Source organism: Etheostoma spectabile, unplaced genomic scaffold (assembly GCF_008692095.1).
Source record: "Etheostoma spectabile isolate EspeVRDwgs_2016 unplaced genomic scaffold, UIUC_Espe_1.0 scaffold00018250, whole genome shotgun sequence".
In the NCBI taxonomy this organism is placed as follows: Eukaryota; Metazoa; Chordata; class Actinopteri; order Perciformes; family Percidae; genus Etheostoma; species Etheostoma spectabile.
This window is the reverse complement of record NW_022604179.1, coordinates 649,674-661,665: the sequence shown is the minus strand read 5'-3', so window position 1 is coordinate 661,665 and position 11,992 is coordinate 649,674. Positions and strand designations below refer to the sequence as shown.

At 36.9% G+C, this 11,992-nt stretch overlaps 1 protein-coding gene and 1 long non-coding RNA gene across 3 annotated transcripts; one reads left to right on the top strand and one right to left on the bottom strand.

Annotated features, from left to right (window-relative positions):
- The first annotated feature begins 1,590 nt into the window (after nucleotides 1–1,590).
- Nucleotides 1,591–11,660, top strand: LOC116679822 (uncharacterized). The gene is made up of 3 exons (XR_004329515.1): nucleotides 1,591–1,673; nucleotides 9,869–9,874; nucleotides 11,649–11,660. It is a non-coding gene; the product is annotated as an uncharacterized LOC116679822 (long non-coding RNA).
- LOC116679821 (leucine-rich repeat flightless-interacting protein 1) lies at nucleotides 3,996–9,786 on the bottom strand. 2 transcript variants are annotated; one of them, XM_032509284.1, is made up of 6 exons: nucleotides 9,534–9,786; nucleotides 9,127–9,201; nucleotides 6,504–6,542; nucleotides 6,099–6,260; nucleotides 5,408–5,491; nucleotides 3,996–4,537 (listed from the first exon to the last, which is right to left on the bottom strand). In XM_032509284.1, exons 1-6 carry the CDS (start codon nucleotides 9,630–9,632, stop codon nucleotides 4,016–4,018), a joined length of 981 nt encoding a protein of 326 aa, XP_032365175.1. In that variant the 5' UTR covers nucleotides 9,633–9,786; the 3' UTR covers nucleotides 3,996–4,015. The 2 variants fall into 2 exon arrangements, with proteins under 2 accessions (XP_032365175.1, XP_032365176.1); XM_032509285.1 differs by having other exon boundaries at nucleotides 6,504–6,539.
- Nucleotides 11,661–11,992: the final 332 nt, after the last annotated feature.

Here is an 11,992-nt window from a genome sequence, read left to right as displayed (position 1 = left end):
GTGTATTTACACATCTGCAAGAGTACAGAGTTCAGTGCTATTTCTGGTGGAGTTGTGTTATGATGTAATGGTATTTTAAGAATCATCAAAACAGATTACCAATCCAATTTATCAATAATAATCAATATCTCTTAAGGCATTGTCCTTAGCTTCACAACTATCTCCATCTCTGCATTTAAAGGAGACATATTGTGCTCATAATTAGGGTTCACACTTGAATTTTTGGGTTTCTACTAGAACATGTTAACTTGCTTGTTGTTTTTCTGAATTTACCTGTAGACTAGCCTAAAAATCTAGACGCACCCTAGCAAATTTAATTTGCAGCTAGAGTCAGTCTAACAACTTTCTGTGGCTTGCGACCAAACTGTAGGCAGGCCAATCACATCGTGTAGAGAGTCAGTGGGTGGGCTTACAGGTCCCATGGCATGATAATTTCACTTTGAGGGTTTTTAACATTAATTTCCCCAGGCTGACAGACTCAGAAATGGCACAGCTTAAGGAAAGCTCATTGTGGGACTGGGTCTAGTGGCTGTAATTCTGCACCACGGCAGAATTTTGGGAAAGAGACTTCAGATACAGTATTAGGGGACCACTAAAGCCTGTATAAATGCATCCAAAGAGAACCATGTCATGGGACCTTTAACATAATGACTGCAGAGTTGCAACGGTTCAGTGTGAATTCCCTGCTACTTGAAAACAAAGGAGATGGCTGCTGGCGAACAGCAGTCTTCTGAATTGTCTTTGGCTGTGACTCTGGAAGACTTGGAGTTAATCTCTTCTTTGAGAGAAAGACAAAGAACAGCACTGAAGTCATTCTTAAAAAAGGAAGATGTGTATGCCAACCGGATACGGCAAAAGTTTAATCTATCAACTAGCGTTGCTCTGGATGGGTGTAGCGCTATCCTATTGCGTGCAGAAGGAATTTGAAAGACAATTGTTTATACTGTCCCTCAGATTGAGCCCTGCCAATGGAGAGTTCCCAGACCCAACATCTTGATGTGTGTCTGCCAGACTAATGAGCCTGCATGTGAAATAGAAAAGGGAGCATCTGAAATTGCTGAATCCAATGTTTTGTTTTGTATTATGAAAAAGAATGTTTTTCATATGTCCCCTTTAAGTTTACATAAAGCATGCTATGACATTTACAGTATCTACCCATAACCATAAGAAATTAGACCCTGACATTTAACAGTTTTTTTACCATTGGTTTCATTGTATGCTTACAGGGGTTTAGTTTTAAAGCTGCGGCTGATGGTGATTTCCTTATCACGTCATAAATATAGGTAAAAATAAATGATATCAGCATTATTCACGCTTTTTATTTTGATAAGTCAGGAATGTATTTCTCAATACAAGTATAAATGTATGTAATTTACCATTACATCTCAACATTTTATACACAGCTCAAGACAAGAAAAAATATCTAGACCCATAAAACATCAAATTACAGTAAGAACATATTGTTTGCATTGTTGAGGAAAATAAACCCAATCCAATTGGATTACTTGATAAATTGTCAAAGTCACTGCTGTTTGCTTAAAATGCTTACAGCTCCGGTGAGTTTAAAATGATGAGGAACATTTGAAGTCAGTAACTTTACTGGTTCAATACAACAAACCAAATCCTTTGACCTGAAAGGAAATCTGGAACCTAAAATGAATTGATGGCAGCAAGTTTTTAAGAACTGGCCACTGTGGCACTACACAGCGCTACAGTAACAGAAACCTCCTTTCAGCTCCTTTTGTGAAAAAAAGTAAGGACTCAGTGTGTTAAAGATAATACAAAAGAGGCAATACAAACATTAACACTAGAGCCCGACCGATAAATGACTTTTAAGGCCGATACTAATTCAAATATTTGATTATTTAAAAATCTGATATATTTTAAAAAAAGGAATACAGAAATGCATAACACATAAACAGATTAGCCTAATATTAGTTATTTATGAGTTCTCACTAAAATATAATAATTTGAATAATTGGCACAACAGAACAAAAACAAAATGTATAAAAATACAAACTTAAGATATGAAACTCAAGTCCTTTGAACAAAAACATTAACCAAATTTAAAAAATAATCAGAGTTGCCAAAAGAGACGTTGTAGAGTGCCCTCTGGTGGACAAACTATGCAACAGCAAAACTCATAACATGGTTGACCATCGTATTTTTTTTTAAATATTCATTTACCAGAATCATGTCATTATAAATGATTCTGATGAATATTTAAAAATATATGTATACTTTTTTTTTAATAAGCCACTATAAATGCCGATACAGATAGCCTATCGGCCCGCTGATATGTCGGTCGGGCTCTAATTAACCCACTGCCTTAAACACATAAAATAAGCAGCTAAATGAGGCACTGCAAACATTCTACCTCAGTTTCAAATTCCCACAAATGTGTTAATATTGTTCCACTTTTGTGAATCAGATATCAAATTGTGATTTTCATTTAGTGTCCTATATGTTCCATTAAAACTGAAGTTATTAGGGAACTTTGCTGAAGAACCACCTTTAAGACCAGGAAATGACAGAACAATACATTATTTGCAAACCCCTTCAAAACACCAATCATTGCAGTAAATACCTTAGATCAAAGTACTATTTTATATAGGTGTACTGTGTGCAAATGTTCTAATAAATGACACTGATCAATTCATGTGGAGTTCAGAAATCAATATACATTCTTAGGTGCTCATGCAAACTATCACAAATGAGGTGAAAGGGTCTGTTCTAGCATCAAGCATGAAAGAAATGTAACCTTGTAAAAAAAACAAAAAACGTAAACAATCACGATTAAATATAAAAGGTTTACAGCAATCATAGACACCCAAAGAGACTCATTTCAGCAAGTTTCTCTGCAAATGTGCAAACATACAGCATTACCGTGCAGGCAGAGAACACAGCTTGCAGCAGGATAGCTGATAACTTCTCGCTGGCGTGTTTGGTCGTTAAGGGAATGTGGTTTCTGATTGAACCGGACAAATTTATGCCACAATACAAGAACTTTAGAAAGTGCAAATGCAGCCAAATCAATTCCCTTAAATTGAACATAAAAACAGGAAAAAGGGATGTATATGAAAGATAAAAAAATAAATATTCTGGTTAAGATCAGCAAATAGATGGCATTTTCCCTTCATTGAAAAATCTGTATCTTATAAAGTTTACAAACAACTGCTTTGGATTATGTGTACCTGCTCTAAGCTTCCAAAAGGGATAAGTCACAAGTCTTACACTTTCTGTACGGTGAGGACAGCCACGTCAAATATGCACTTTAAATGCAGTTAACAACTGTGATTGACTACCTCTCGAAATTCCCAACCTTCTACTGTGACTGGAGCCAAAACATCAATAGTCCCTGTCTATATACTTACAGAGCTCACTGTGTTTACTGGCAGCTGTTGGTATGCAGATACACCTTATTAAAAGAGGTAAAAGGTCAAAGCTGCACAGACTATTTTCCATGTCTAGCGATGTGTTACAAAAAGAAGTTAAGATAGATATTAAAAAGAAATTAATGGCAAATATTACGTAGTCATTAGTGGAATTCCTAGCTAGTCAACAACCTGGATCCTGAGTTTCTTTGTTCTGAATTAATAACTGAAACTTACAATTCTGCTACAGTGTTGTACAAACAGGGCTGCAATAAACCATTATTTTCATTATCAATCAAGCTGCAGATTAACTGATTAATCATTTAGTTATAAAATGTCGAAAACTAGTGGAAAATTATTACAGTGTCTTCAAATTCCCACCAGCATTCCAAATCTATCTATCTATCTATCTATCTATCTATCTATCTATCTATCTATCTATCTATCTATCTATCTATTGTCAAAGAAAAGCAGCAAATCCTCACATTTGAGAAGCTGGAGCATGAATTACAACTCTGAATTTTTCTCTAAGAACACAAATATCAGATGGGGGTACGCTGCAAATCAAAGAGCTCTTGAATTACCACCAAATCATCAATGATCAATAATTTGACTTCTTGCCCAGTAGAAAATAAAACAGATTACGACACAAGACAAGCGTCAGGGTTTTTGGGGTTTTGATTGTCCCCGTCATTGACCATGGAGTTGTTAGTAGAGCTTTTCTCTGAATCATAAGGCAGCTCACAAGTGTTTGCGTTACCCGGAAACAGCCGGTCCTGCTCTGGAGTCTCAGCAGACGCATCCTCGTAGGCACTGATGCTGTCCGAGTCGGCCCTGTCAGAAGAAGGATCTTGTCCGTCCTTGACGTCATTTTCATAAGGCCTCTGCAGGACCCCATCTACAGAAAATGGGTTGTCCACTGCAAGAGAGGGCATGTGGCCCAGGGGCTTATTTCCCAACTTCCGCAGCTTTATCAGGTCTGTCCCTTCACTCTGTCCCTCATCCTCCGACGCTTTACCTCTGCTTTCACTGCCATGAGGTTCATACAACGAGGAGTCTTCCATCAATTCCTTTGCATCATTTTTCATTTGGCGTTCCAGTCTTGTTACCTCGTCAAACCCTGAATGCTCGTTCGCTGGAGCAGATGGTTTGTTATACCGCTCCTGCCAAGAGAAATTGTCCGTAAAGTAAATTAAGTGCCCTTTCAGATGTAGTTGCATTTGCTATTTTGTCACTATTTTATTTAAATTTGCTTGTCAATTTAATGCCATCCCGACCAATATTGAAGCAAAGAAAAGCTATGAAAAAATATTTTTATAAGTAACCCAATACATGATTGTGAAATGAAATCGCTACTGTTAAATAACAAACATCAGTTCATTTAGATATGTATTTGAGTAGTTCCCTTCATTGGAACTTCCCGAAGGGCAGATGTTTTTGACTTTACATCACTTTTAGATTTAACTTCAAGTGACCAGTTAAATTTGAACAACCTGAATGCAGGTTTTTTTTTTATTGGATCCTTGCTTTTTAAAATCTAAAAATCTTTAAAATTACACTACTCGAAATCAGCTTCTGGAAGTTTCCACAAACCATATAAAGTCAGGTAAATGTTACAATTTCAATGCTATAAATGCAGTGATTTAAATTTTAAGTATTCATTTTTGAACATCAAACATTTCATTTCCTGCATTCTGATCAAATTAAATGTATATATGGTGGAAACATCCTACCCCTAGTTGGCCAAAAAAAGTACCTCAGAACACATCGAAGCAATGCCGACTGCTGATGGCAGCTGACTGGAAAAATGTGTCACGTGGGTCAAAATTTCCTCTATGCAGGAAAAACCCTGTGTATGATATTTCCAGTGAACAGACACCATAAGGGATTGATTTGAATAGGAAGTGATCACGCTCCTTAAATTATTATTATTATTATTAATTATGTTACAGGTTGCATAAGACTTTAGATCCATCAATGAATTCAAAAACCCTGTGCCTCTTGAATGTCTGTACTGTTAATTGTCACATTACCTCTTTTAATTTCTCCACCTCTTGCATTAGAGAGCAGACCGTGCTCTCCAGTTTACTCTTGGCCTCTCTCTCTTGTTCCAACTCCTAAAAATGCAAAAAAATAAAAATCAACTTGTTAGTGTCATACTTTATTACAACAAGGAACAAAAACAAACTTCTCATTAGAGAGGACAAAGACTAAAAGACATCTATATATCGCGGAAGTAAAATAACTACCTAAAGCTTTATTTATAACACACCGACACACACATACAAAACTACAATAAACACACAGCACAATTAGGCCTGTAACAATTATTCAATAATTGTCTAATTGCAATATTTTTGAAGTAATCGCCATTTCTTTGTTTAACTGCAATTAATTGCTAACTTTAGCTAAGGTGCTAAGAGGTATTTATATTTTAATAAAGAGGCGTGGTTTACTTCTTAAGCTGTCTACTTATGTTATAACATCATCTGGGACAAATAATGATATAACCAAAAGATGTATTCTGGGAGTCATTCCAAACTTAGTTTGAAAGTAAATACATAAATAAATATTTTTAAATTTCACAGAAAGAGACAATTATATCGTTAATTGCAATTACTTCCAAGACAATTATTTGTACGGCAAAATTTTGAATTGTTACAGCTCTAAGCACAACAAGAGACATAAAACTAAGTTTCCAGTGTGGGTGAGGCCTCGACATACCAATCTTGCATGTCCAGCCTCCCTCTGGGCTTCGGCCAGCAGCTCCTCCACACCCTCCAGAGTGTCCTGCAGGAAGTCCACCTGGAACAACAGAGTCTCTCGCTCAACCTCCAGCCCACGCAGCTCCTGCACCACCTCATCATAGTTGGCCTGCAGCTCCAGCTTCAACACAAACACATTGACAAATCAGTGTGGGCAACTTAAGAGGAGAGCATGCCAGTTAGTGGGTGGAAGTGTTTAATATGCTCTCATAGGCATTGGTGGGAGGCATCTTCTGGAAGCACAACGATTCCTCCATATGTAAAGGACTATGCATCACTTCGGTGATCTAGTAGAACTAGGAGGTGAAAAAGTCTTTAAATAGTGACAATCGTCTTAATTATAATAACAGTAAGAAGTACTCACCATTTCTGGGAGTCCCATTAAGATGTCCTGGTCAGACTGCTGAAAACAAAAACAGACAAGCGTGTTCTAAAAGGCCATAGGATTTTTTTTTTTCCTTCTTTGCTCCTCTTGTCTGCACAAAATAATAACAACATGACTTGTACAACAAATTACAAGCTAATAATAGCATGGACCAAAGAATGAATTCACAAATTAAATGACTGTAAGCTTCATAAAGTACCAGATGCTGCAAGACTGTGGTGTTGGCTTGTGTAAGAGTCTGATCATTAGAGGAGGGGCTTGGGGGTGCGGTAGTTACCCCTAGGATTCCCATAGCACCCCCAAGAAATTGCTGTGGTTTATTTATAAAAAAATATTTTTGTTAATGTGTTAATACTATAATTTATATTTAAAAATGAATAAATACATTAATAAAACAAGAATAAAAATAAAATTAGATTTAAAATTAGAATAAAAACATGAAGCAAACACAGGTGAAACTATTTAGCCAATGGGTGCAGCACACATTACACTTTTGCTACTATGTATGCAAGTATGAATGCTGTGTGAGCATGCACACGTGTATGTTTTTGTGTGTAGTTGGCTGTGTGTGGTGTACTTTGTCTGCTGCATTACTCTTTTGCAAACGCAAGATACTGTATGAAAGCCGCGGTAATGATTCTGTAATGAAACCGGGCTAGTTGGCTGATATTTGAAATATGTTTGGTGGGCTAATTAGAATTTCATGGTGCTGTTGTATCAGTAAACCACTGCGGAGGTGGGTGCGTATCTTTGCACATGTGTGTAAGCTACGTGTGTCAAGGCAAACTCTAAATTTCAGAGCACCTGCACGGAAACGTCGAGCAACCACATATCACCAGCAAAATAAAATCTCTGGTGCCGCCTCTGGTCAAATTAAGAAAAGCAATGTTCAAAATCTTTACTATTGTTGAGATTGTTGTGTAAATAAGGAGTATTGAATATTTTTTGCTGCTTCAATTAATTTTAGTAGTTTGTTTCTGTTAGCTTCTTCACTACTGTTGACAATGCTGTGTACAACAGCTCCTAGTTTCAGTTGGCAGGCCTTTTTCCACTGAAGACATTTTGACATGTCACAGTAGGAAAAACAGGTGTAAATAATAAATGATGACTGAATACGATGAACAGCTTCAGTTGTTGTCACAATGCCATGACTTACTTGGACCTAAAAACACCTATGCTTTTCTCACTAGTGAAAGTTAAATGTTTGCTGTAAAAAAGGCCTATTAGTTCTAGGAGATAGAAAAGAAAAGCTTTTTAACAAGGACCATAAGAGAATCATTAACCAAACCTAATCACATACTTTGTTTTGATAGCAGCTGTTACCAAAAATGGTGCCTCCATGGTATTTACTTTTAATAGCCGTGATAACAGAAACTGTAGTGTATCGGTCTATCTAAAAAGCACCAACCCTTGTAGACTGTAACTGGTCGACCCTTTGATATTATTTTATTCTCCTGTAGTTCATTCTCTATCGCTACAGTGTCTGACAAGTCACACACTTTGGTACACTGAAATAATAGCTATCAAAGTTTGTGATCTCATCTAAATACTGTACAGCACCATGCTTGATAACAGCTCTCAAAACATAGCATGTAATTAATAAGTATAATAACAAAAAACATTTTCAGTGGCAATTACATCTCAAAGATACACAAGGATAAAAATCAATTTAAGCTTTGGATCCAATGTCCTGACAGGAACACACTGTCCCGACAAGTTGACTGAATGTAAGTTTGGATTTTCTGTAAATAATTTTTTAAAACCGTCTTGATTTGACTATATCAGAACTTAGCTCCAGTTTATGTCTGTTTTAAGTGCAAAAAAATGTATTCAGATCTTTTACCAAAAGTACTAATACAAAAAATTTAAAAACACTCCATAACAAGACAGGTTCTTCATTAAAAATGAACTCATGTAAAAGTACATAAGCATTATCACCAAAATGTACTGTACGTAATCAAAAGTAAAAAATACTCACACTGATATATCATTATGCATAATATTTGACATTAGATTGTCAATAACATTAATATGCAAGCAGCATTTTACTATTGAAGCCATGAGCTAGTTAAGTCAAGTGGTTCCTGACCTATGGGGTCACTCTAAAGAGCCACAAGATAAATCTGAGGGGCCAGGAAATGCTTACTGAAGTAGAAGGGAAAAAAACAAACAAAGAAACAATGTTCTGATACACACATTTGTTGTGTTTTTTTTACTTGTTCCTAATCTTTTCTTTTAGTGTGAAATATTGTATAATTTTGATCTCTTTGGCCTCAAACAGTTATTCAAACAAAACTATGATATAAAATCACTTTTGATGGAACTGCTAACAACTCATAGACATCTAAACCGTAACAAGGGACCACAACTAGACACTGCTTTGGAAATGTATGAAATAAAATGTAACGTTAGTTGAATAGAACTAGTATAAAGTATCATACAACGGAAATACTCAACCACAAGTAACACCACTGTAAGCATAATGCTTAAGTAAGCATTGAGTATGTCAATATAGTTAGCTACTTTAACAATTCAACGTCCAGGTGTTTCGATTTTTCTGTCCACTCCTGGCTCATGTTCATATTATCTGGCTCAGTCCTACCTGACTGTCACTCCTCTTCTTCAGGAATCCTGCTCGGCTGTCGCTTCGTGTCAGACGCCTGGATGAACTCTCGGTCTGATATGGAGACAAAACCACACCTCGGGTAGGTGAAACAGCCAAGCAACGCATACAGTCAGAAACACAACAAGCTAACGTGAGCTAGCTTATAATGAGGAAGTGAACTGACGCTAACGTTACAGGCCTGATACCAAACGAGTTCAACCGTTGGTCGGTATTAAACAGTTAACAAAAAGACTGACATTCACACTGACTAGCTAGCTACATTACTAACGTTAAATGTGTGTTGTTGTTTTTTAAAGAATCCAACACTACGCGGTAACGTTAGCAGTTTGCAGATGTACGTTACAGCTAGCTCTAAACAAACTTTTTCTTTTCTCGCTGTTCACCTCTTTTATTATGCAGCGGAGCGACTCATCCTCGCTAAGTCCCCGAGATAACGTCCGTTTCCGTGGCGAACCACTGATTTCCAGCGTCACTGAATGCATTTTGTACGTTTGATATTTGCTACGTTTTCGTTTATGTAATAGACACCTCCGAGCTCTCTTGGTGAAGAGGTGTTTTTCCTACGCAGCAGCAGCAGCAATCAAGTACTGTCGACGCCCAGGCTGTGATCTACGGAGAGCCAAGGGGACCAAACTGTCTTTAACACCGCCTTCACTCCGCCTTCACTTCGCCCTCAGAGCATGCCACGGAGAAGTCAAAGATCATCCTCTCGCAGGAGAAACGAGTTCATTTAGAAGCTGTGGGCAGTTACAAAAAATAGATTGTTTGCTTTAAAATTCAGATAGCACCATGGCGGGCGCATGTCAAGACCTGAAGCTCATCGATGACAACAAGGCCTATCAAGTATGTTCATGTGAGCTTTATGGCTTATGTGTATTTTGTGAAAACGTGAAGTGATAAGGGAAATTTAGTGAACGTAGGCTACAATAAAAATCTATACTCACCACACTTAATTACAATATACATTGGCTCTGCCAATCCCCATGTCAAATTAGTATCATCATCACAAAAGCAAGTTGGACAGCTAAGTAGCCAACTGCTCAACCCACAAAATAATCATTATTTTTTGCCACAAACCCAAAGATACTGAAGACTGAATATAAGATAATATAGAACTTTATTCATTCATATTGTTTTGCAGTACAGTAGGAAAGAGTGCAAAAACGTTTTCTATCACTAAGGTGTAAAATTAGGTTGATAGAGATGTGATGAGCATGAGACCTCTGGAGTTTGTATTTCATGCAGTTTCAGCATCATATAGTTTCCAAGAAGAGTTGAGACAACCTGACAAAATATACAACACAGACTATTGGATACTGTCAGTGTGGGACAATTTTTTTAACTTCTAAACATTCATTCATTGAGCAATGAATTTGAAATTTGAAAGCACCTATAATTCTATCATCAACATATACATAACATACTATGAACTTTCTTAAACATGATATAATAATTGTAAGCAATGTAAGTCTATTTTATCTATCCACTCTGACCAGTTGCTCATAGACCTTTTATCACAGCAGATATTTTGACTGCTGATGGGACTGTGGTGAGTATTTGTCCCATATTCATACATTTCTAAAGGCACATGCAAACAACAGATCCCTTTTCACATCTCTTCGACATACATGCACTAATTGATGCTAACCACTACTGTACAATGCAAATCAAGACTAATTTGGCAACATTTCTTTTCATAAAATCATACATTTAATACATTTAATACGCATCATGGTATGGACAAGGTGTTCTTGGATGTGACTGTGCTGGATGACACTAGTGAAGCCCAAACCTTGTCTGCATTGCCAACCCTTAGATTTTCTGCCTGCAGCTCTCTTACCAGCGTCCCTTTCTATTTACTCAATGTATCTAGCAATGTGCATTTCAAAATTGTACTTAAGTAGAGTACTAGAGTGAACTCAACTAACTTTCCCCCACTGCTGAAAAGGTTGTAGTACACTAGGTTTAGGTTTGGTGTGCAACAAGGAGGTTGTTGTTACCCTAATCTGAGCTGTTGTGTTGGTCAGTGAATGTTGCGTTGGGAAATTTAATAAGAATGATTCACATTCCATCTGCATTGATTAACATAAAAACCTACAAATGCACCAAGCAGGGACATGCAGCAGCTGTTTGTGCTCAAATTACAAAAGTGAACATGTGTGTCATATCCTTTATGGAATCACAAGTTTATGGTTTTGATTTATTTAATTTAGATGAGGCTGGTTAACATTGTCACTCAAACCATATTAGATTCTTGAAGAAATTTCAGATTGGCAGAGAATTAATGTTTAATTTTTCCTTAATAACACTGCTTCCTGTGGTTAAGAGATGTGGTGTGAAGCTGCCAATTTAAGACTTTTTTGCACATAAGGGAAATGTGAGCAAACCACAGCAAAAGTGTTTCCCATGTATTCATGTCTAGGAAGCTCCACCCAGCAATAATGCACTAATGCTTGATCCTCACTAACTTCTAGTCTTATATTCCCAAACTAAATGAGCTAATGACTCGAGTGCCATGTTTTTCAATGAAGTACCACAATCTGACCGCAACAAGCAATAAAAGAGGCAGCTTGCAGCACACATGAAAAATAAGAACTGAAACGTGATGTTATGCAGCTGCAATTGTGTTTCTCTCCAGCAGAGGACACTAGTGGGTCAGTGATGGCTTTCTTCGAGCAGGCGACTCATTTGCTCTGTGAAGTACAATTTGTATAAAGAAATCAGTTCCAGAAAAATCACAACTTTTATTAATGAATACAAGATCTCCCAATGGCATTTTGATCTACTGCTGCTGCATGACTTTAATTGATCTATTAATAAAGGCTAAAACACATCAATATGT